The sequence below is a fragment of the Polypterus senegalus genome, chromosome 11 (genome assembly GCF_016835505.1).
Source record: "Polypterus senegalus isolate Bchr_013 chromosome 11, ASM1683550v1, whole genome shotgun sequence".
NCBI classification, from domain to species: domain Eukaryota; kingdom Metazoa; phylum Chordata; class Cladistia; order Polypteriformes; family Polypteridae; genus Polypterus; species Polypterus senegalus.
In genome coordinates this window covers 99,267,724-99,294,560 of record NC_053164.1, presented here as the reverse complement: position 1 = coordinate 99,294,560, position 26,837 = coordinate 99,267,724, and the positions used below count along the sequence as shown (strand labels likewise).

General features: G+C 35.1%; 1 protein-coding gene across 3 annotated transcripts in view; it reads right to left on the bottom strand.

Annotated features, from left to right (window-relative positions):
* stx5a (syntaxin 5A) overlaps nucleotides 1-26,837 on the bottom strand; it is a 32,735-nt gene extending 5,898 nt beyond the window's left edge. The window contains exons 1-8 of one of the 3 annotated variants that reach the window (XM_039769355.1): nucleotides 26,733-26,837; nucleotides 17,669-17,906; nucleotides 13,382-13,452; nucleotides 8,187-8,242; nucleotides 5,813-5,883; nucleotides 3,533-3,649; nucleotides 1,426-1,482; nucleotides 1,252-1,333 (exon numbers count right to left, since the gene is read on the bottom strand). In XM_039769355.1, coding sequence (XP_039625289.1) covers nucleotides 1,252-1,333; nucleotides 1,426-1,482; nucleotides 3,533-3,649; nucleotides 5,813-5,883; nucleotides 8,187-8,242; nucleotides 13,382-13,452; nucleotides 17,669-17,887 — 673 coding nt within the window. In that variant the 5' untranslated portion in view covers nucleotides 17,888-17,906; nucleotides 26,733-26,837. Of the gene's footprint in view, nucleotides 1-1,251; nucleotides 1,334-1,425; nucleotides 1,483-3,532; nucleotides 3,650-5,812; nucleotides 5,884-8,186; nucleotides 8,243-13,381; nucleotides 13,453-17,668; nucleotides 17,907-25,302; nucleotides 25,466-25,946; nucleotides 26,097-26,732 lie in introns of those variants that run through there. The other 2 variants (XM_039769356.1, XM_039769357.1) reach the window with 2 other exon arrangements.

Genomic DNA, 26,837 nt, shown 5'->3' with positions numbered 1-26,837 from the left:
ATTTATTTGAAAGAAAATACCCTTGGGGTATGTAAAGACACCATTATTGCTTCTGATTGACTTTATTGCAAAGTACACAAACAACTTTGAAATATGGTGGTGTCCAATCGACAGGACACTTTATGAATAATTGGCTACGAAATACCTTTTTTTTTTGGAACTGTACTATGCACAAGATGCTCTAATTTACATATCATGTACATTTTAAATCCAGTGTTTATATCTGACACCTCAAGTGTTTCAGGAAGAAGGATCATAGCAGGCCAAGTACAGCACATGATCACATGCATCATTCATGTAGTGCAAATTCTCTAGTGATGCAATCAAAGTAATATCTTTGATGACAGATGGAAAAATCAAAGTGGTTTGATTTTGGCTTAAGTCATACTGGCAGTTGGAATTTTTACATATAACATTTGGCTGCCAGGAAAAAGTAAAACAAGTGTTTTGGAACAGAAAAAAAGAAGACAGGTTTGCCGGTTCAATGTCTCATGTTTGTATCATCAAAATGGAAATTGGAAAAAGATGGATGAAGACTGCAGTACAGCTAGATTAACCAAATATGGAAAACACCTGTATAGCCAGCAGTGTGGACAGGAAGCACATCATTTGTCAAACTCATGTCAAAAAGCGGGAGCTAACAATAATCTGGAAATGTGAAACTGCACTGTGAAGTGTGGAAGAATAAACAGAATATAATAACAGACTTACATAAAATAAAAGTCATTTGGGTGTAAACCAACCACAGTAAAATTTACGCACTGATATATTACAATGTATGTAATTTCAATACTTCATAAAATTAACCCTCTATTCTTTGGTTTCTCTGATCATTCTAAACATGCTGTAACAGAGTGATTTTGTTGAGGAGTAATTGAAAGATACAACAAACAGCTTTTCTCCTGCCTGATTACTGATTTGTCCCGTTTCTTTCTTTAATTACGATGTTAATTTCTACCACAGAAATCATGAGGCAGCATCATCCCCTATGATTCCTAGCTATGTGATCAAATATCCTTAAGGTGATGAAATCCTGGAACTTCAGTAGTTAAGTCTGACATACACTCCAAGGGAAAGTTGTGTAATATGCTGCTGGCCTTACCAAAACAAATAAATTCTAGGTTTTATGTTGATTATTACATAGAATTCACAAATAACGACACTGCCAACTTAATCACGAAATACTGCAAAATACAAGAAAGTTATTAAAGCAGTAAACAGATTAAAAAAATAAAAAAGGAATTTGCTTACCAAAATTATTAGCATGCAAAGGTGACCCTGAAACTGGTAGCTGGGAGAAATGTTCTCTTCTACTTCTCTGCTGCTTGAGATTCTAAAATAAAACAAAAAAGTTACCACAGAGAACAGACCTTAAATTGAAATTATGTGGGAGTAATATCTTGGAAATTACAAAATGAATCTTACCTCTGTGCGGACTTCAAGTACAGACTTAAAATCATTTGACATGGATGCCAATTTGGACTGAAAAAGGAAAATTGAAAGCATAGTATTGTGTTATACTAATGGGTCATGAATTTTTATATATGAATGTCATATTTCAAAACCACATGAAACCTAGTAATACGTTGATGCGACTGTTTAATGTCACAGTATCAAAGGGAAAAAAATCCTTGACAGCTAACATACATTCAATATTATGGTATCATCTACTTTAACAGTACTGTATGCCTCAGTGTCTTCTAATAAAATTATTTTTCATTCCAACTGTACTAATGAGAGATGGGAGGGGAATAACAATAAATGCCTAAATCTCAACATACTGTGCTTCCTGTATGTCTGTTGGTTGCAGGCACAAACCCACACTCTACTATCTGTAGAAGACAGTGTGGCAAGGTAAAAACATTCTTACGCAAGAAGCAATGGACCAATTACTTTGGTGCAATTTGATTACTTTGTTCTAATACTGTGTTCACAAGCTGTGAAAAATTGTAGTTACCACTTGTGACATTTTAACTTTCTACTTCATTGTCTTAAACTTGAACTTTAAGTCAGCATTTTAAAAGAAAAGCAAGGTTGCTGTTGAATTGCTGCTTCCAGAAACAAGTAGATCTTACCTAAAGTGTTTTAGTGTTCTCTCATTCTAAAGAAAAAAGAGACACTGATACTGCAATACTCCACATTCAATACACAGACTTAAATGTTATTTCTGGTTGATATATTAATTTGTTCATTTTATAAGGCTGATTAAAAGCTAGAGCTGTTCCCACAATCTCCACAAAGCCTTTATACTAACTACAAACCAAACGGATGAATGCCTTTTTACTTCTAGCAGGGAGGAAATCTTGATTCTCTCCAAAGCACGGTTTTGTTTGATTAGGAGCATTAAACAAGTCACATCAAAATGATCTGTAGTTTAAACTTGTGGCACGTTTACCATAGGTAAGTTAGTTCACCTTCTTTCCAACTGAATGAAAAGCTAGTAAAAAACAATTCCAAAATGTCTGATCTCACAGTTTTCTTTTTTCACTCGGCAATACTGGTCAGTTTTTATTGCCATTTGCACATCTTCTAGCTACATTTTCTCGATGTACTTTGAGTATTGGTATTCATGTTCAAGCATGCTTACATTTAAACAAGAAATATATATTTTTTTATATAAAGGAGTGGTTTCTGTTTAAATTCAATTACAAGATTTTTTGCAGGAGTTTTATTAAATATTACAGGAAACTTGTTATACCATATTTGTCCTAAAATCACAAAAATGATTGCCCATGCATGACAGTGATAAGATCCAAAACAAATTACTTTAATGCTGCATCCCAAGTGTCACACAGTATTGAGGTACCAATTCATACATCAAGTGGGATGTCAATGTTATCTCACAAGTTGTTTAATTTGGGTAGCACTGTTTCCAAATTGTCAAAATGGGAGCTTAGTATTCGTGTGACATTTACAGCAGTTTGAAATGTGTCAAAAAATGCAGCAAAAGACAACGGCAGTTCATCCTGGTAGTAATGGACTCTGGGTATCAATCAGCATAAGAATGTATGTTAGTCAGAAACCGGAACTACCTTGAGAAATCCCATATACACACATACAGGGAGAACATGAGAGCTCCACAAAGATAGTGACGGGGTTGGGATGTAATCCCAATTTTCTGTGTCTTTGAGACAGCGCCAGTGTTCGGTCTGGAATGCTCATTTAGCCCATGGATTGTGGGAAGAAAACAAACTTTACAGTAGATACTGCAGTCATTAATCAACAATATGTAAGGGTGTTTTACAAGCTAAAACTACATTGAACAACTGGTCACTTTTTTTTTTTTAAAATAAATAAAGCACAAAGTAATTTGCTTCCACAGTAGCCTAGAGGCAGAAACCTAGCTTGCAATTTATGGTTTCAAAATTCAGATCTTTCTATTATACCACATTGCTTGACTGGAAACGGGAAGTGGTAAGAGTCATCTTCAGAAGCTACTATATAGAAATGGATGTCACTTACCTGCCAAAAAAAGACTTTAAACAACAATAGCAAATTACAAAAACAGTTAAAACTAAAACTGAAAAGGTACCTGTAATGAAACGACAATTGTATTGGAATGTGTTTGTAAGTGTCTTCCATTCTGGTTACCCCGAGCTTTCACAAATTCCTGCAGCTGAGCAATCTGTTTGTTCAGACTGTTAATGTCCTGCAAGTAAAACATAATATTACTATTAAAAATATGGCAGTAAATAATTAAGATGAAATTTTAAAACCACCTTAAAAAGAACTGTTATTACAAGATATTTGCGAAGTTCTTCATAATAAAGCACCTTAAAGATTGTTGTGGTGTACTAACTTAAAGGGAACCTGAACAAGCTGGCAATTATTTTTAGTTGTATGATACTGTATATGGCAGTTGACTTTAAGACATTCTAACTTGTAAAGGATCCTCTGCGATGTTGAATGGAAATATTTATGAAAGTGGTGCAAATAATAAAATGTTCTAAGTGAGACAAGCTTGACAAAGCCAGAACATGAAGTAAAAATGAAATGAACAGAGATAGCAACGGTCAGGTGGATGCTGTAGTGGATTTCTTTTAAATAACTGTGAAGCAATCACTTTGCAAATGGCTATTTATTTATTTAGCAGATCCATTGGAGAGAGACAAGTGAATTCTGCCTTTAACTAAAGCCTCTCTGGCTCTCAAAAGGTATTCCTTTAGGGTGTATACTCCCTAGATAAGACGACAGCTAGAGAGCAAGTAATCATTCTTTGCACTGTGAAAGAGCTAGAAAGATGAGAAAAATTACTTATCATATATTCAAGTCTGGGTCAGCTTTGGAAGAGGGAGGTGAAGGTGCTTTTCTTTTATAATAGCAATATATAAAATACATTCAGGAAGTATTCAGATTCCATCATTTTTCACATTTTTTTATGTTACATCTTAATGTTCAAAATCACTTAGTTTTTTTCTAACATCAAGCAACACTTAACATCTCAAAATTGTATGTATGTATTAAAAAAAGAGAAATATCACATTGACACAAGTATTCAGAGTCTTTATTCAGTACTCAGTCAAAGTTCTTTTGGAAGCAATTAAAGCCTGAAGTCTTCATGGATAGAATGCAACAAGCTTTATAAACCTGGATTTGGGGATTTTCTACCATTCATCTCTGCAGGTCCTGTCAAGATCTGTCAGGCTAGATGGAGACAATCAGTGGACAGGTACAGTGTCTCTAGAGATGCTGAACTGGGTATTGTCTGGCTCTAGTTAGGCCACTCAATGACAAACCCACAGGTCTCCCTAAACCACTCTTGTGTTGTCTTTCCTTGTGCTTAGGGCCATTGTTGCGTTAGAAAATTAACCTTTGCCCCAGTCCAAGGTCTGTCTGCATTATGTCACTAGACTATGGTAGCCTGTCCTGTATACACACAATAAACTTGAATTTTAATATGGTACATTTAATCCTGGATTGTTAATGCAAGACAAAAAAGTCCAAATTCAGATATACAGGTAAGCCTTTCACATCCACAAGGGTAAGGTAATTGGCAGAAGATCCTCAGAAATGTAAAAAAATCATAGGTAATACTTTGTCCCCCTAACTGTGTTGGGGTGTGCCATCGTGGGATATTTTCTCGGTTTAATATATCAATTGTTTAATGAGTTGGATTGCCATTTGCGGAAATGGCAAGTGCACAGCATCAGCTGTAACTGGCTGCATGGGTTAAAAAGAAACAGGTAAGAAAGAAGACAAAGAAATTGGGACAAGTGAAATTGAGAAGTGAATGAGTGCTTGAGAGAAGAGCCGAGAAGAATGGCTGGAGAACTATGTGGGTTTCCAGTAGGGAGAGAGAGTGTGTGCACCAACTAAATAACTAAGGGAACAGTGAAGCCATAAGGTAGCTGCTACAGATTTTTAAACAAAATTATAATATGCATTTACAGTAACAAATAGTAAATAACACTAACATTTAAATATTAAGATTTTATGTAATAAACATCATTTTCAGTATATATTCAGTAAATATTTTTGGCTGCGAGTTCCAGTAATTTTTTGGCAAGCTCCAAAAATATTCCCATTTAACTGTTCAGGACCAACTCACAAATAACCAAAACTGTGAATGTCAAATCTGCGAATTTGCAGGGGCAACTGTATTATTCACTTCTATATATTTTGTGCTGTACTATATTCTACAATAGTTTGGCTCAGTGCTATACACAGGTTAAGATTAAAATAAAAAATAACACAAACTAACAAAAGGAACACAAAGTTTTCATGTAAATAATACAGCAAAACTTTAATTCAATATGATGACACATTTATTTTTTGCCCTGAATTTAAAAGGTTATGCTGTGTCTTTACTAACCTGCTTAATTATGTAAGTCAGCTCCTCTATTTCGATGGCTTTGTCATCAAACAAAGACTTCCGTTTGGCAACTGTCAAAAGAAAGAGGAAAGTGTGAAAAGGCTTCAGAGAAAGTAATGTACTGACTAAAACACAAGTACGAGTATATATACGGGTACGGCAAATAATGAGAAAAGACACCATTAACACTTTAGCATTTATAGCTTGTAAACACATTTGACAGCCATCTATGGCACAACAAGTCTTAATATTGTGAAAAGGAAGCCTAATTTAACAAAAACAATTGAGAAATTCTACTGTGTCATGATGTCTTAACAAGGAAAGAGTACATGCCTTTGATGGAAAAAGCTGAATTTTAGTGCACTATAGAACCCAGTTTAGGATCTTTACCTGAATTAAGTCACTCCTAAACTTGGTATGATATTTACTCAAAACTGAAACCCTTATATAAAAATATTAATGCTGCTTTTCAATCAGCAAGGAACATTCATTTGAATAACCTGTAATGCAATTAGCTTACATCAAAAGTCATAAACAGGGAACACCACCAAAAAAGGAGAATACTGAACATATAGCAGACGTCAAATGTTTGTACGTTTGTCACTAAAGTAGAGAGAGTTATGTCCAGTAATTTTAAACCATGCTTGTGTCTTGCAAGACATGATAAATTATTACACTACCCCATGCTGACTTTCCAGCACAATTTCAAATTTCCAAATTATTGCAAGTAGAGCCACTAAATTAAATCAATATACTGATTTTTATCAATCTTTTCACATCAATTCTATTTTTTGAAAGGATGCATTGAAAATCAATTTTCAGGAACCTAAAGTAGCTGACAAATTTCATAGTTCATTATGCATGCTCAATGATTTTCCCACCAAAAGAAAACGAGATGTGTAAATGACTAAGGGTTTGCTTTGATGATTGTGCACTTCTTGGCGAGTCCACAGGTGTCATTTTCTGCCCTTTTTTTTAAAAAAAAAAATTAACTGTAACCTGTAGTTACCCACTGGACACCTCCACTATAATGAAATAATTCACCTTCTACCTGCCTCTTGCCTGCTCTTTTACTTTATTAGCTGTTCTCACTCTGTCGTGGTCTTACGAACTTGACTAGCCCATATGAGTCTTGATCCTTGTCAGGACAGTGAGCCATAAACGTGCCAAACAGGCTGAGCAGTTTAAACTTGTGTGTCTAGCCGTCAGCAGTGGACTGTAAACAAGATGGCAGAGCTGATGCTTCCCTTTAACAGGGTGCTGATGTTTCTTATATTACAATAACAGTTGCCCAAGTACTGCTGTGTTTTTAGTTTTTGCTGTGGGTGTTTTTTCTTGCTGTGGGCCGTGCGGCAGCCATTACCATAATATTAAATTAAAAAAACAAAAAAAAAAAAACAAAGACAAACATACATGTAACATCTCTTAACCGAAATAAGAATACATTCAAATATTTTCTTATTTTTAAATTGAAAATTCTACCCTTATTTTTTGCCTAATTGACAGCCACAACTTACATACTAAAATATTGTAATATTAGTATTTTAATATTAAATGTAAAGTTTGACAGCATAGTTGAACATGAAAATATTCAACAGACACTGTCCTAGATTTGTGCAAATGCATACTTTTTATGAGAAATGCAGCAACAACTGTACTTGACAGTATACAAAACATAAACAGTAGTTAAAGATTTTCAACACAATTAGGAAATGTGCCTGCAACCAGTCACCACAAAAAGAGAAATATTAGACAAGATGACAGAAATAAATTTGGTTTAAAACAAACACCCAGGAAGTGCTGTAAAGACAGCAACAAGAGCAATTACTGCTGAATTAATTTACATTAAGTCTATGTATTAATGTACAACTTTCATCTCTAAGAATTCTTGCTTGCAGTGGGGGGGAAAACATCTGGAGGCACACAGACTGCACTGTTCTCATTCTTGACGTCTCAATTCGTTGGTGAAAGTCACCTACTTTCCCCAATATGGAATATACTTAAATGCATGATGACCAACTCATTACATGCATGTATTTCGGTGCACTTCATTGTAATTAATAATCCTTCTCTTTAATTATACGACAGCACAAGGATAATGAATATTTGTGAAATCAACTGTGCTAGAAGTGTTAATTTAATGTACATTTAAATCTGATGAGGCCTAGGAAACATTTCAATATGCATTAGCATAATAAACTATGAAATTAACTATCACAATTTCTATAAAATGGAATGTATGACCTGAAATGGTCCACTCTCCCAGAAAACACAAAACAGCAATTAAAAGTAAATAAGAGAAGATGATTCACAACATATTAACAACACAAATCAATTCAATATAAATTATAAAAAATAGAAACAAGACACTTACGTATAGTAAGCTTTTCCAGTTTGGCAAATGTGTTACTTAAATCCTTCCCGATTCTCCTGTTAAGGGTGAAAGAAAAAAAAAAAACAAAAAACAACCTCTTGATCACAACATAAAACCCAACAACTGAAAACACTCAAACCAGCTGCTGTACACCACCTTAAGCCTATTGTGACTGTACTAATCTTAAAATTGCATTTATTACAAAACTCATATAGCTTAGGCATGTGCTACTTGCTATAAAATTCTCTGGTGAATATTTCAGCTTTCTTTTCATTTTTGGGAAAAGAAAAAAAAGGAAATAAATTTACAAACACTAGTATAAGCAATTCAAGGAATATATATGTGAATGCATCAAAAACAGCTGAGTATTCTGTTATTTTAATTTTCAAATTGGGCACAAATTCATTGGGTTTTACTTATCTATTACAAAAAAAAAGTTACATATTCTTTCAAGCGCAACACCACCATATTAGAACAGATAACCAGATTAACACAATAAGTGAGTCAAGCATGTAACATTGAATTAAATGTACAATTGAAGAGATCCACATCCACTGCAACATTACTTTTCCATGGCCTGGGTATACCTCATGTGTTGTTGAGTTTGTAACAATGTAGTGAATCAAAAGGATGAACGTCCTTAAAACTGCACATGCAAAAATAGAAAAGAATTGTATCATCTCCCCCTAATGCAGTATATTAAAGCAAGTGTTATTAAACTTTTTTCATAGATTTATTTTTGCACACTTTATTTGAAAAAGAAGAGGTTTGTGTTCTTACAGCCTTGTTTTGTGTGCTATCCTATGCCAAAAGATGGGAGACATGAGGGATAAATAGTCTGGAGATGCACGGATCGTTCAGCCGCCTATATAAATCAGCCGATTTTTTTTTTACTAAAAAGACTACCAGCGATTGGTAATTTGGCCGATTACACAAGCCTGTCTTTACAGCCCCTGCTTTTCTAGGCTGTACAGCAGTTTAGCTGCAGTGTTCCTTCAGGCACGATATTAATGGTAATTGAGGCAGTGCATCTTTTTGTTTTTTTCTGCAGAAAACTTTCTGTGGTGTAAACAAAGTAAGTTGATCTCTTGTAAAACAAGCTTCAAGACACGACTGGAATATTAGCCTTTATGTTATAGAAAGTGTAGTGATAAATCAGGAAAAAGGAATCAAACAAGTCATTCCATGCAACTAGACAAATGGCAACAAAAGTTGCTTTAATGAATTCAAACCTTTGTATGTTGTCCGTTAAATTAAAACGAAAACTGTTTGAGCTTGGACAGAGAGCTGGTTTAAAATGCTGATTACATTTTCAATTGGAAAAAAAAAAGACAAATTTTAAATTGCTGCTTAGTTAACAATAGTCTTCTTAGCTTAAAAGAAAAATGTGTATTTTACTTATAAAGCTATTAAGCATGTTAGCCTTGTATCAAATGTTCATAAGCTGTTTATCAAGAAGACATATTTGCAACTTTTTTTTTTTTTTAAAAAAGATTTGTACTGTGATTATTATTTGTTAATGTGTGTCATACAGTAAACAGGTTTTGGTAAGAAACAAGTACCGCATTATTAAAATGGTAATCCGTATTTATTATTACACTTCAAGAAAAACGAATGTCTAGCTGACACACTGAAGGAAAAAAACACCTTTATAAAACAAGTAAAGGTGTAATTTAAACAGTAAAAAAAACCTGTAGTCCAAATAATGATTAAAACCTATAAGTGCAGATATACTTACATTTAAGCGGCGTTTAATTGCCAATACCAATTAACTGATTGTGTTAATGTACATTTGTAATTATACACAGACACTCACACATATACATATATTGACATCCATTGAAAGAGGTAACAACGCTACCCTGATTACAGGTATTTACTGTAAGGAATGTTATGTAGACAAAATATTTCACTATTCTAGCAATCACCCATCATCTCTTAAACAGAGCTGTACTAAGACTCTATTCAGAAGAGTTTGCACACATTGTAATACCATGGAGACTAAAAAGAATAAGTCTGCATCAAATGGCTACCCAAAGACATTCATCAGACAATGCTTACACAGGAGACGCCAGAGGCCCCAACCAACAATTGACTCCAATGTGACTCCTCATCCCACCTGACACATACTTTCTTATCATCACAGGGTATCAAATATACAGCACATATCCTGTTCAGTTCCTGCATCTAAATAGCACACAAGCCTACAAACACTCTGATTATAGTCCTTTTTAATGTTAAAAGTACGTAATTGGCAATACAGACACAGAATGCAGTTTACAGCATGCCATGTAATTTAAGCCTGGCTGTAAACATGTGACAAACATCAAAAACACTTGCCACATGTATACAGGAACATAGCAATACACCCAGAGTCTCTGTTTTACACAAATTCGACAGGACACACATTTAAATAGGATCCAGTGCTAGTAAAATTCAAGGCTAATAAAAAAAGTGCCACAGAAATGGCTGAAACATGGCTATCCAAAGGAAATGGCATTAACAGAAATTTGACATTAACCCAGCATATGCAGGCTAAAACGGAGAACATGCACATTGTAACAGCCAACCCCTTTATCCACACCGGCAGCTACACAACCAAGACTATTGACTTGGCGAACCTGAGGATTCTACAGAAGACAGACAGACAGACAGACACTTTATTAATCCCAAGGGGAAATTCACATAATCCAGCAGCAGTATACTGATACAAACAAACAATATTAAATTAAATAGTAATAAAAATGAAAAAAACTAAAATAAAAATAATTAAAATAAAATAAAAATAATAACAAGCCTTACTCCTTTCAAATAGTCCTTTATCCCCCCAGCAACGAAATAACAGGCAACGCAAATCAGAGATGTAAAATCAAGTGCAAATATACTGAGAGTGAAACGAATATACAGTATATACAAGGACAGACAAATACTCAGTATTATATATCTGTATACAATACCCTACTATCCCATAAGACACCAGTGAAATGAAATAAATAAATAAAATTATTTTTTTTGTCTGTCAATATGGGGTGCTGTGTGTACATTAATGAGGAAAAAAATTAATTTAAATGATTTTAGCAAATGGCTGCAATATAACAAAGAGTGAAAATTTGAAGGGGGTCTGAATACTTTCTGTACCCACTGTGTGTGTGTGTGTGTGTATATATATTCGCAAATGTATGCGAACTGCTGCAGTGGTTCAGTTATGCTCCTTCAAGAAATATTCCTATTGATGTGGCACTCATTCAAGAAAATGTTAGGTTTCTAAACTCTCGAGACCTCCCCCAACTGGACAAAACGTCGAAGAGCGCCCCGAAGTGCGATCACCGTGTCGGTGGAAGACGGTTTAATGTATTGCCACGGCAACAGCAGGCTCACAGCTCTGCTGTGGCTCTTCACCGAAGCAAACAGAAAAGATCTCGATGGGTGATGCAAGGCACATTGTAAATGCAGGGAACAGTATTACTTGGAAAATAACCCGACGACAACCCTGTCTGACTGCTGTGTCTGTGCATAGGAGAGAGGCAGATCACGCTACAATAAATAACCCTGCTGTTCCTGTTTCAAGCTGAATAAAGCTGGTTTTGCTAAAGTACTGAGACTCAGCCTCGTGTTTTGGAGTGCAAGACAGGGACTTATAGCGCAACCCCGATCTTTTAGGATTTGCTTCTGTGGCGCTTCACTGCAGCGCTGTGAGCCTGCTGTTGCCCTGCCCCAGCAACGGACAAATCATCCACAGACGCGGCAATCACACTTCGGGACGCCTTTCAGCGTATTGTTCCAGTTGGGTGGGGAGTGGAGGGATCCCAAAAGAGTTCAGAAACCTCACAATATGAAGAAAACGAAAAGAATGATTCTGCTTCTGATTGATAACTATGCTGCCCACAACATGCTTCCATCTTCCTATTTACCCTGAGCACACGAATATAGTTAAAAAAAAAAACACACACACACACACTACAAAGCCTTCCCTTGCCCCTAAACGACATATGAATACATACAGAACACAAAAACAGATCAAAACAAAAGGCAATTGGAGTGGATGTGGTATATGAGTTACTAAAGTTCTGAATTAAACAAATACTGGCTGAAATTATATTTTTCTCCTTCCCGAAAAAATACAAAACGATCTCACTGTGTGAGTCCTCAGCAATGGCCGAGTGAAGTTCGAATCACAGGGTTTCTCCGCACTGGCTGTCGTTATGATGTTCCAGATAATGAAAAAAGCAAACGGTAAAGTTGCACACTGATTACAGGTAATGATATAGAAGATGAACGTGAAAATGACTCCTTTCTCCTCTCCTCCTCTGTTTGCTCCTCGATCTCTTTAAATAGCAAATATCCTGGATGTAATGATTGAGGAAACAGGAAATTCCAGTGTCAGGGTCGCAGTCTCCCTGCATGGTCCTTCCCTGTTTGTTTTCTGGGGACATTTATTTACTTACACACACACACACACGATAGTAAACAGGATAATGTGAACAAAACGTGATTCAGCACAAATACAAAAAATACCTACTATTATGTAGCCCTACTACAACACCTTCCGAACCCCACCTCATCAATCCAAAATCCCCCGACCCTTATTTGATATATATTCCTGTAAGTTTTATCATGTTCCTCTGATGATTCCTGATTGAACACTAAGGAAAAAAAAACATTTTCTCCCTCTGTGAATTTCCTGCTACAGATATGCAAACCAGACCATCACTTCCACGTGTTACATTTATTTATTTATATATATTTATAGTTTTGATAGATAGATAGATAGTTAGAGAAATGGTGAAAACTTTTTTTAAACAAGACTTGCTTCAGATAGGTACATTACAAAAAAAGTTAAAACAATATGACAGCTTGTAATTATGAGAAGCACTGTGGATAAATATTTAAAGGAATTTTTTACTTATTTTAGTATTTTATGGTCAGTAAACAATACGCCTACAGAATTTCTTTTTGTTACTAAAATAATGAACAGTTAACACTTGTGGGCTATAGTTTAATTATAAAAATACACTTTAATATAGGACATAGGGCTTCTATGTGCCTGGTTATGCAGGCGCTAAGTGTAAAAAGTTCATTAAAAGGCATAAAGGAGAAAATAATTCTGAATCGGACGATCAAGTAACATGAAATCAGCCTTAAAAAAAAAAAAAAAAACTGACTGGATCTACCCCTAATCCTAAATAAATACTTACTTTGCCATTAGCGTAAAGTCACTTCTCTGCTTTACAGCAGTCAGAGTTGGTTTGTTAATTTGGACCCCATTCTGAAACACATAAACAATGAGTTCAATACACACAGTAACTACACAAAATCTGGCTGTAACTACTATAGTAACAAATCAATATATGGACTTGTTTAAACCACCAATGTATTACAAATAGAACCATAAGTAGTAAAGTTTTACCTGTTCTAGTTGAAAGGGTTTTTTTCTCAGCATTGTTATAGATTGAGATTTAGTTTATTTTTTCCATCACTTGTTAATTGACACTAGTTTACAACTGCACATTTATACATTACCTTATTTGTGGTATAGTGGGTCCACAGCTTTAAAAAAAAAAAATTAGTCCATTTTGCACACTAAGGATCTTGATTCAATCCTTAAATCATATACTTTCTGCCTGTCTGCCATCAAGCAAAAATGGCTGAACTATCATAAAAAATTTTGCATTTGAGTAGACATTGGCCCAAGTTAAAATATAAGATATAGGGCGTTACAAAAATTTAACAGGGGAGGGCAACCCAAGAACTGCACATTGCTCTAAAACAGCACAGTTGATCTTAAAGGAATACAGTAATCCCTCCTCGATTGCAGGAGATGCGTTTCAGAACCCCCCGCGATAGGTGAAAATCCGCGAAGTAGAAACCATATGTTTGTATGGTTATTTTTATATATTTTAAGCCCTTAGAAACTCTCCCATACTGTTTATAAATATTCTCCGCACAGTTATACAGTAAACCCTTGTTTATCGCGGTTAATCCGCTCCAGACAGATAAATGAATTTCCACGAAGTAGGATTCTTTATTTATAAATCTAATATTTTCGCAGTTTTAGCATTGAAAACCTGTTTACGACCTTCCAAATACGTTTTTTAACATTATTAGAGCCCTCTAGACATGAAATAACACCTTTAGTCAAAAGTTTAAACTGGGCTCCATGACAAGACAGAGAGATGACAGTTCTTTCTCACAATTAAAAGAATGCAAACATATCTTCCTCTTCAAAGGAGTGTGCGTCAGGAAGAGAAAAGTAAACAATCAAAAATCAATAGGGCTGTTGGGCTTTTATGTATGCGAAGCACCGTGATAAAGCGGCCGCAATGAAGGGATCAATGTGAAGGTAGTCTTTCAGCATTTTTTAGAGGAGCGTCCGTATCTTCTAAGCAAACAGCCACTGTGCAAACAGCCCCTCTGCTCACACCACCTCCATCAGGAGTAGAGAATGTCAGAGAGAGTGAGAGAGACAGAGAAAAGCAAACAATCAAAAATCAATACGGGCTGTTAGAGCTTTTAAGTGTCCGAAGCACTGTGCAGGAAGCATATCATATATCATTGAGGAGTTTTATTTAATACGTTAAACGTGTTTTGATTGGGTAGCTTCTCAGCCATCCGCCAATAGCGTCCCTTGTATGAAATCAACTGGGCAAAAAAACTGAGGAAGCATGTACCATAAATTAAAAGACCCATTGTGCGCAGAAATCCGCAAACCAGCAAAAAATCCGTGATATATATTTAGACATGCTTACATTTAAAATCCGCGATGAGTGAAGCCGTGAAAGTCGAAGCGCGATATAGCGAGGGATCACTGTACTCCATTCAAAAATATCTGTACATGTTACTTATCCCATGTGTTTTGTAATGACGATGTGGAAAATGTTAAACATCATTTTTTAATGTAAAACTAAGATAATAAAGTTTACCTTGTAATACAAATATGAAAAAGACCTGGGTTGACATCATGTTATTTACGTTTATTGCATAATCCACAGTTCAATTATTCAGTAGTTTGCTCACAACATGCAAAAAAAAAAAAAAGCACACGCTTTTTTTGCCACAATACTGTTATATAGTTATCCTCTGGGAAAAACTAGCATACATCATAAACAGGAAATGCATTCCCATAATACTGAGCTTTTGAATTAAAGAGGGGAGGATTCTTTACTAATGAATGAGGGGATTTTTCCAGTAATGTATCAGTTTAATAATATGTTTTACATGTTGTGAGCAAACGACTGGATAACTGACATGAAGCTAATGTGACACATAGATTTGTATATTCTAAAGCATTTCTATATTTCTTGGAAAGATACATTATGGATACTTGGCTTAATGATTTAGGTAGAAGCTTTTGCCCTCTTAATTCCAAAAAACACTGATAACTTAAAAGAATATAGCACCCAAAAATTTTTTAATTTTTTTGAACCTACGCCACATAATTTGTAGTGATGACTGAATTTTTTTAAAATGCTTTCACAGCATAAGACTATGTACGTAACATGTCAATTATGTGACAAGAGCAATTAGATTTTTTTTTCATGGACATTTTGATATTATTCAATGTTGGTTTCCCCATGAAAACAGGAGATTAAAATTTATTTTTGGCCATCACTACAAACAATGATCACATTTAGGTAGAGTATGCCTTTAAGAGACAAAATAAGAATTTTTTAAATTTTTTGGGCTTGCAGCTTTACTCCTTTGTAAAGATTTTACAGCTTCTGATTTTTTAGTTCATGCAGTATTGTAATGTAGTTTCCATTTGTTTACAATGATTTTTGATACCGAAAGTGGTGATCTAAATTACTACTGACATACAGAATTTGTAGAATTTTGTTTATTTAAATTCAGTCCAATTTACATACAATTCACCACTTCCAATATTGACTCAAAGTGATATACACAGTATACGTTACAAAATTGGTAAAATAAAGTAAAAAACAACAGTAGGAAATCACAAATTGTAAGCATTATACATTGTATGCACATGAATGTTTATATCTTATGTAATGTATAGATGCATCTATAGTGCAACAGGTGGCCAAGACCATTACCTGGCCGGAAGGACCAGGGGAGAGATGTTACAGGGAAGCCCAACTGGGTAGATGGTAAACATGACACCATGGATTTCCTGGGAGCTGGGAGTTAGAGTTTGGCACGGCTCCGTTGTGCTCTCTGGGGGCCATTGGCTTGGGGGGATGGGGGGTACAGCAGAACCCTACTTTGGGCTTTCACCACACCTGGGAGTGATTCCAGGTTCGATTAATGAGCCCATGGCCAACATAAAAGGAGCTGCCTCACTCCTTTCAGAGAGCCAGAGCCGTGAGGAAGAAGGACGAAGCTTGTCAGGGAGGAGTGGAGGCGGAAGGACTGTGAATTGTGCTGTGGAGCTATATGTACTGTGCTGTGGGGAGCGCTTCCCCAACTATAAATAAATGTGCGCTGTGCTGTAACTTGTGTCTTTGCCTGTCTGTGTCGGGTTAGGGCGGCTGTATGCACCCCGGTAGTTCACAATAGAAATAATAATAATGACCAACTAAAATGAACAGTTCTGTTTATTAGGAGTAGTGGCAACATGCAATTGGGGGGGGTACAGTGAATACACATTTATGAAAAATGGAAACTTAAAATAAAAATGTATCTTATTTTAAAATGGTCTTAGACTAGAGGTAGGCAAAGGCGATCCTGGAGAGCCACAGTGGCTGCAGGTTTTTGTTCCAACCCAGTTTTTTAATGAGAAGTCAATTATTGCTGATGAAGCACTTGCTGCTCAAGTGACATTTTCTGCTTCATTATAGTGGTCTCTCTTGTTAAGGTTCCCCACCCTTAATTGCTTATTTCAGTCTTAAACAGCTGCATTCACTGTTTTAATGGCTTCTTATGAGCAATAAGATGCAAATGGCAATTAATCATTTATGATTTAAAGCCTAAAACAGATTCATCTGTCACATTTTACTCTTAAGTGTTTGATTAAACCAAATAGTGCATGATGAATCCACACAGGTGTATATGGAAATAAGTTAGATGGAGAACTGCTGGCTCCATTGTCATTTGCATCTTATTGCTAATAAGAAGTCGTTAAAACTGCTGAATGCAGCTGTTTAATACTAAAATAAGCAATTAAGGGTGGGGAACCTTAACATGCAAAACCACTAAAATGAAGCAGAAAAATGTCACTTGAGCAATAAGTGCTTAAATAGCAACAATTGACTTCTCATTAAGAAACTGGGTTGGAACAAAAACCTGCAGCCACTGTGGCTCTCCAGGATCGCCTTTGCCTACCTCTGGACTAGGCTGTTATTTGAGTTTATTGCAAAGATGTTTTAAAATAAAACTTACACATGCAAAATTGTGGACATCCTTAAAAATATGCTTATGATGAAAAAAGCTGCTATTAAAAATATACCCTTATTAACTTATAGGTAAAGCTAGAAGTAAGGTTTTCTAAAACATGAAGCTACTTCTAAATCATCAACGTTACATACCTGTCTCCCCTGCAGGGATTTGCAGGCTGACAGAAACTCCTGTGTTCGATCTCTACAAGACATGGTATCGTCAATAATTGTTAAGGGAGGAGGAGGAGGTGGTGGTTGAGGCTGATAAACAGGAGGGCTGGATGCAGGGGGATACACTTGTGTTTGGGAGGGTCCAAGATATACTCCCTGCTCTGTACTTCTAGAACCGTGGCGTTTTCTTGTATTCATTGAGACTCATAACCGTAACCTGTAGGAGGAAGGGAATTTTTATGAAACAGGTATTAAACTAATAGTCAAATCAACAGTCATTTTTCTGGGCCAAAAGAACATATCCAAAAGCTGTGTTCCATAATGTTCATACACATCTTACAACAAATTCTATTAGTTTCAAGGTAAGGTAGTAATATTCACTGATCATCGTGACAGAATGCTGATGCGGCATGTTGATTACCACATGCAGTTACGAATTGCAATGTATTCTGTACATAACAATGACTACATTGACCCTACGAGTCTGTGTTCTGTAGTTTAATAGAAAATGTAAATACTTTGCAATGCAAGTTAGAGAATTTCTCTTTGAAACCAAGTTTTTAAATACATTTTTTTATTATTACTGTATTGATTTTATTTGAAGAAAACAACATTCCATACAATCATGTCAAACTTAAACCAGAATTCAACCCTGGTCTGTGAGAAAGACAGGAGAGTCAACAGCATGAGCAAATCTTTAAAAATGACAAAGAAAGGAGAATGTAATTTTCCCCGATATAAATCCTTATCCTAAGACTTGATTAATTACAACTTGCCATATTTTAAAAAAAGTTTTGAACATATCCTCCAAGTGAGAATTTAATTTTTTTCCCAATTTCAAATGGTATAGAACATCAGTTACCCATTGCCTTATAACAAGTGGGCTAGGATTCTTCCAGTTGAGCAAGAAAAGTCTATGTGCTAGTAGTGTGGTAAAGGTAACAATAATTGGTTTGTCCTCCACTTTAAGCTGAAACCAAGTTAGATTTTAACAAAGACAGTGGATGATTTGAGGTGAAATCACTGAATGCTTGATTCACCAAAACAGGACATGTGTGCTTAAACAAAATAAAAAGTACCAAGTAAGAATTTCACTGCATTCTGTAAGCATGACAATAAACTTGAACTGTAATCCATTTTACACAAAAGGCAGCTACTGTATATGATAAAGGATGAACTGCTATTGAAAATGTTACATGTCTTGTTAAATGCAGACTATGCCAAAATTCTCCTAAACAAAAAGTTTCTCCACTCTCCATACAGTAATAAATACTATAAATAGACAGCACTGATGTTTGGTTTTGTAACCATTATACAGAATGACAGATGATCAACATTACCAAACTGAGAGCCGTATGTTAATAGTTTGACAATTTGATTCACATTTGTGTGCTCACTTTGTTTTGGCTAATTTTGCTTCTAAGGAACGTTATCATTTACTAATTAGGACCCAATAAAAACTACTTGCACTAATCACGCACAGCTTATAGGGAATGTGATGACAACAAAATCTCCTTGGGGATTAACACAGTGTACTAAAAATGACAAAATAACTTAATGAAATCAAACCTTTTCATTTAGGCATTATATATTTTAAGTTTGCTTTACAATTCCCATTATGATACATTTAGGAACATGAGCATTGTTCATGCTGCCTTTAAATTTTAGTTGTGTTACTGCCCACTCTGTAAATTAATCTTTTATAATTATTTTCATGTTTCAGCTGTTTCATCATTAATGAATACTGGAAACAAGTTAAAAAAAACAAATAAATTAATGAACAAGTCTGCTCACTTTAAACATAGAATTTGGGCAGTTTTTAATAATCATAGCATATTGTGCTTGGAAACTATTCAGTTGATCAGAAGATGTGACTGAAACTTTAACTTGAGGATGGTAAGATGTCCTGACACATGGCCCAAAAGAGATGCCTACTGTGACTAATGCTGTAAACAGTACATCCACAAAAGGAGGACACAAGTGTGTTAGACAAGTCAGAGTCTAAGGACTACATTAAAGGAATTAATAGTTTTCCATAGCTAACATCAGAATGGCGGTGTAAACAATAATTTCTTAACAAAGGCATCTACTAGATTTATCCATTGACTCTTGCTATTCAGAAACTGAAATAAAAATCCAAATATCATAATATGAACACCACATGAACCAGTCTGCCATAATACAATTCAGGATATTTTCACCTGCAACACTTCACTTACAACATTTAATGATTTTGTAGCTAAAACCTTCTAAAGCAAATAAGTCAGGAATTCACTATTGCTTGTGTATGTGGACTCATCCAGAATCAGCACTAAAACAGGACTGCACTTAACTACAGTAAATACATTAAAGTACTTACAAATGGAGGCTGCAATCAAAGGGCTTCTATATTATTGAAATATGTGCTGTGTACTTTAAATTTTAATTACATTTTTACTTTAGTAACAGAAACTCTAATGTCTTCAAAAGTTCAAACTCAATGAAGAAGGATGTTTGGAGCATCCTGACTATTTGCATGCCTGTGTGCAGCCAAGATTCTGCTAATCTTTTAGATATTATCATAACATTTCTGAATGATTACAGAATGTACTCTTGCTGTATTTATTCATGTCATTGTTTGTCTGGGTTACTGGGAACTTTTCAAAGAAATAACATACAGTAAGTTTACATTTGTACCGTTACTCTTTCTCCTAGCTATTCCTTGTTGCTTTTTCTTCTTCTTTCATACTATACTCCTTTCCTAAGCCTCTCCTCTTATTTTGGTGTCAATACAACTTTTACTCCTAACGCATTCACAAGAAATGTTTTCACACAGGCGCCAACAATGCCCTTTCTGCTACTTTCCACAGCTCTACATATAGTGGTACCTGAAAGTAAGCGAACCATTCAGAATTTCTCACATTCCTTCATAAATCCAACCTAGATCATCATCAAATTTACATACTTGTCCTAAAAGTAGGTGAACAGAACACAATTGAACAAATACAACAAAAATATAGTTGATTTATTTATTGAGGAAAATAACCCAATGTCACAAATCTGTGAGTGGCAAAAGTATGTGAACCTTTGCTTTTAGTACTTGACGTGACCCCTTTTGCAGCAGTACCTGCAAATAAATATGTCTTGATCAGTCCTGCACATCAGCTGGGAGGAATTTTGACCTATTCCTCCATAGAGAATTGCCTCAACACAGGGATGTTGCTGGGTTTTCCTGAAATGAACTTTACACTTCAGGTCCTTCCACAATATTTCTATTGGGCTTAGGTCAGAGCTTTGACTTGAGTAATTCAAAACCTTTATTTTATTGTTCTTCAAACACTCTTTAGTTGTGTGCTTGGGGTCATTGCCTTGCTACATGACACTGTTTCCTTTGAGAGTTAGTTCACAGACAAATGTCTTTTCATTTTCCTTTAGAATTTGCTGGTGTAATTCAGAAGTCATTTTCCTGTCCACAATGGCAATCTGTCCAGGCCCAGATGTAGTAAAACATACCAAAATATGATACTACCGCCATCATATTTCACAGATAGGATGAGGCATGTAATGCTTGAATGCAATGATTTTCTTCAAACATAAAGCATCTCATTTCAACCACAGAGTTCTAATTTGTTCTCATCTGTCCATAAAACATTACTCCAGTAGCTTTTAAGCTTGTTCACGTGTTCCTCAGCAAACTATAGTTTTTTTTGGAAAGCAGTGGCTTTCTCCTGCAACCCTGCCATGCACACCACTGTTGTGCAGTGCTCTCCTGATGGTGAACTCATGAACATCAACCTTAACCAATATGAGAGAGGCTTTTGGATGCTTAGAAGTTAGCTTTGTTTCTTTTGTGACCTCGCAAATCTCACACCTTGCCTTTGGAGTGATCTTTGTTGGTTGAACACTCCTGGGGAGGGTTAACAATAGTCAAACGTCCTCTATTTGCACACAATAAGTCCGACTGTGGATTGGCGAAGTCCAATCATTTTACAGATGGGTGCTTAGCCTTTCCCAGTAGGATGAGCATCAGCAATTCTTTTTCTGAGGTCCTCTGAAATGTCTTTCGTCAGTGGCATGACAAACCGATACTACACAAACCTGTTTGAAGATGAAGCCCTTGATATAACCCTGTTATTTTAATATGAACAGGGTGCCCATTCACATCAGATTGTGATCACATTGACTGACATCCATGACACTGATTGACAACACCTGACTCTAAACTTACCTTCAAATTACCTGCTAGGCCACTCTCAGATACAGAATAATGGGTGATTTTCCTCATTTCTTTAGCTGGGTTTTCCATATCTACTTTTAGGACTTGTGTGAAAATCTGATGATGTTTTAAGTCATATTTATAATTGACATATTTTATCAGTATTATAATAGCAGTTCTGCGCAAGCTTCAGTTTCAAAGCAACATCATTAGCCGAAACTCTTGATTGACTGGACAAGGTAGACATTTTGAAACAATGATTGTTAAATTTTATTATGAAACAGATAAGGTGCATAAAGCAGCTCATTTTGTCTCCATTTTAGACAAGCTACATGTACATATACTAAAACTGAAAACCAGTTAGTAACTAAAAATATATACATGTACACATAAAACATTTGTTTCTGCATATAAAATGCATGATTTTTTGTAATATATTTGATTGTTTTCTTTACTACTTTGCATTTAATTCTGTTTCAGTGACATGAATATAAACTGCTTAGTGCCACTGCCCCATAACTCCAGAGTCTCAATTTCCAGTTCAAGCCCAAACACTGCATAAGCAGAGATTGCACAGGTGTTCTACTTAAATTCCAAAAACTCCAAATTGGTCTGGGGTTACTGAATGAGAGTTGGTATACGAGTGCAGGTACCTTGAGATTGACTGATGCCACAACCAGGGTTAGTTCTACACTGCATCTGCAGCTGCTTTGACAGGCTCTAGCCACCCAATACAGTGGAATGGATTAGGCAGGTGAGATAATGGAATTATTTTCAACAGTGAATAGTGTGTCAAGATCATAAGGGGAAATGTGATTTAAATGTCACAATAATTTATGCACCACTCTCTTTGAATTCAGATGATGGCATTAGATGCCTTAAAGATTAAAATTGCTCAGGAAACAATAATTACAAACTTACAATATACAAATACCTCTCTTAAAACTAATTCCATCCAAATGTGATTACTGGAAAAGCAATTCTCAGAAAATATATTCATAATACGCAAATGGCACTTAATGTATCATTCACATTATCTTTTTTCAAAACTGTTAACATCCACTTGGGATAAAGAGTTAGCTGAAAATCTATTCACAATTGTTCTCAAAACATATATTCTTTAATCATGTTCATTTTACTAAAAAGAAATTGAGCAGGTAAGAAGTTCTTTTCATTTAGGCATTATATATTTTAAGTTTAATTTGCAATTCCCATTATGATACATTTAGGAACATGAGCATTGTTCATGCTGCCTTTAAATTTTAGATGTGTTACTGCCCACTCTGTAAATTAATAATCTTTTATAATTATTTTCATATTTCAGCTGTTTCGTCATTAATGAATACTGGAAACAAGTTAAAAAAAAAACAAATAAATTAATGAACAAGTCTGCTCACTTTAAGCATAGAATTTGGGCAGTTTCTAATAATCATAGCATATTGTGCTTGGAAACTATTCAGTTGATAAGAAGATGTGACTGAAACTTTAACTTGAGGATGGTAAGATGTCCTGACACATGGCCCAAAGGAGATGCCTACTGTGACTAATGCTGTAAACAGTACATCCACAAGTGTGTTAGACAAGTCAGTCTATGGACTACATTAAAGGAATTAATAGTTTTCCATAGCTAACATCAGAATGGCGGTGTAAACAATAATTTCTTAACAAAGGCATCTACTAGATTTATCCATTGACTCTTGCTATTCAGAAACTGAAATAAAAATCCAAATATCATAATATGAACACCACATGAACCAGTCTGCCATACAGTTCAGGATATTTTCACCTGCAACACTAATATATTCATAATACGGAAATGGCATTTAATGTATCATTCACATTATCTTTTTTCAAAACTGTTAACATCCACTTGGAATAAAGAGTTAGCTGAGAATCTATTCACAATTGTTCTCAAAACACATATTCTTTAATTATGTTCATTTTACTAAAAAGAAATTGAGCAGGTAAGAGGTTCTGCAAATTAATTTTTCATGACTTAAAGAAAAATGCTGAGAAAAGCACAAACATGCCAAAAAAGCCTACTGACTTATACAAACATAAAAATAAATAAAACTACAAATTAGAAAAAAATGTATTACCATACATCTGAAAAACAAAGAAAAAAATGTAATGCCATGCTGAAAAAAGAAATGAGTAAATTATTTCAGCTGTTCAACCAGTAAAGAAACTTTAACCTAATTAACCTTTGTATTTACAAAACATGTTACAAACAATGTACACTATAATATAACAAAGTATTTTTGTGGCAACTTATTTTAGAAATGATCCTGGCTAAAACTGTGTTAAATATTTCACTTTTTTTTTAAAAAAGTCAGGATGTTGAAAAACATCAGAATTCCTTTAGCTAAAAAGAACGACTTTTATGTTTATATGGACTAAAATTACTTAAAGTTGCTGTGGTAAATCTGCAAATGCTAAGTCTTTATTTTGTTTTGCCATAAGTAAAACTTAAAAAGAGGCATGAATATGAACATTGAGAGCACCTGATGTGGATTTAATTTGACTAAATTAATGCAAATTAATGTATTTTGTTTATCAAACTTGTGATGCATACGCCTTACTCTGAAAAATATATTCAAGCGTCTCCCTTTTATAAATTATTTACAACTTAGGCAAGACCAGTTGCATATTCCAGTACCAATCTGACTATGCAATAATCAAAGTATTCTGCTTATATTACCTGAATATAACACATGGTACCAAGGAATGTGGTGAATGTATACTTAGAATAAATATTGGCATGCGTAAGGTACTTCAGCCAAAAACAAAGAATGCTGAACAAGATGCCCATACCTGAGCACTGTATTCATTAAACTCAGAACTGGGTAACTACAAACTCATTCATTGTAACAACTTTGTTTACAACCTGAATGCTAAAGTGTGTATATATCTGTACAAAACTTATGGAACAACTCTCAGAGGGCAAAGATTCAAGACATTACACAGCAGTATCGTGACATTACCACTTCCCTCAAGGTGCATATTCTAACACTTCAAATAAAAATTGAGTATAGTATCCAACTGATCAAATAACTTTGCCTACACGGTCAGCCTAAGAACATATTTTTCAATAATTAAACAGCTATATTTAAAGCCATATTATTATTGTAAGGTTTTAGTCTTTAATAAGCTATGTCCTGGTTATTTTAACAGAAGAAATCTAAACAGCCTGGAACATCAAAAACCTAAAGCAACACAATGGTATCAGATACTGCCACTTTTGAGTTGGTAATGAAAAACAGTTGGCAGCTAATTTCACTTTTTGACAGTAAAATATCTGTAAAGTAGCAAATTACAGTACAGGTCTTATTTCATTATTTTTTAAATACTAGTTATTTTATAGTCATTTATGTCTAACATACCCAGTAACAACACAACACATAAATTGCACATTTACCTTCTGTCATTCCGAAGACTGTTAAACACCAATTAAATATAAGCATGTATCGTTTTTGGCATTTCAGTATACGGTATCCCTAAATACAGCAGCTGCTCCAATAAACTCAGAGGGATCAGTCTCTGTCCAGGATTGAGCGGTAGTTTTAGGTCTTTGCTCTAAAGAGGTTTATGGAGGACTTGTTTAAATATCTGCTTTCTTAATACTTTCATTCTGCCTCGTTACAAATTTCTATATTGTTCAATAAACCAACACCGAACAAAATCAGACTTGACAAACGAACGAAAAAAAAAAAAACAACTTATTAATCAAGCTGTTTTAGTTATCCGGTGGCTAACTTGTTCCGTTATCTCATTCAGACACTTTTTAAAAGTTGTCAATGGCTTTTAAAGTTCAAGTCAAAGCCCAACTTGGCTATTTACTGTACTCCCTGTCGGTTATTATTAAACAAAACGTCACTGTGAACAGGATGATAATACAACCTTACCATTTGTAATTATTCAATTAACTTTAATCAGCTGGAAATATGCTATGGTAAGAAATATATATATAATTATCGATATCATTTCTATTGATTAAAGATATGCTCTATTAAGAAAATGTCAATCGATATTTTCGCTATCGCATAAAAAAATAAAACTCACATATTAAACTGGATCTCTTACAATGTCGAAATAGCATAATACTATAAAACTTCTTCTGTCTTTAAGGAGTGTGTATATAACTTCCACTTCGAAATATTCTCAGTTCTACATAAATGTACTTAAAATCATTACACCTCTATTCCTCACATACAAACACCACTCTAAGAAGGCAGAGCCTTCCATACCGGGTCAAAACAACACCTTTTCTTAAACCCGCCTCCACTTACAAATCTGGTTTCTGATTTGCTAAAGGGACTGTCAATATTGTACCATAAAACAGCTTCTACTTTATGGTTCGTCGAAAACCAAGCATTTCCCGGGGAGTTTTCCATTGGTTTTTAACACTACCGGAAAGGGCCCACTCTCCCTTTCTTTTGGCTCACACAGGCGTCAATAAAAACAGAACGTACACTTAGAGACATCCCATTGGTCGAATCAGCAACGACACCGATTCAATATACTTGTTAGGTTGAAAAGGCAAGCCCTGCGTTAAAAGCCTCCGTACACTGGAATAAGGAGGAAAAATAACTAAAACAGTTATTACGGATGAGTGGCGTTACAGTGCTACACTAAGGCCCTTCATAGAATGTCAAGGGTCCTATGCCGACAAACTTTTTCACACATAACCAACCGGTTGGTACCTAAAAACCCTCTCCCTCTCTCCAGAAACTTTGTATAAAAAGACAAAAAAATATATTGTATTTTGACACCTGAGACTCAAACGAGCAATTGATTCCAAAAGAACATCTTATTAAATAAACCGAAATTCTGTATTAGCCAACTCACCGACCACAGCTCCGTCGTCAAGATTCGATTCAATCCGGGTTACAAATCAGACTACAGACGTCAGCGCCACGTCTACGGCCTGCCTGCTCCTGACGTGCAACCACA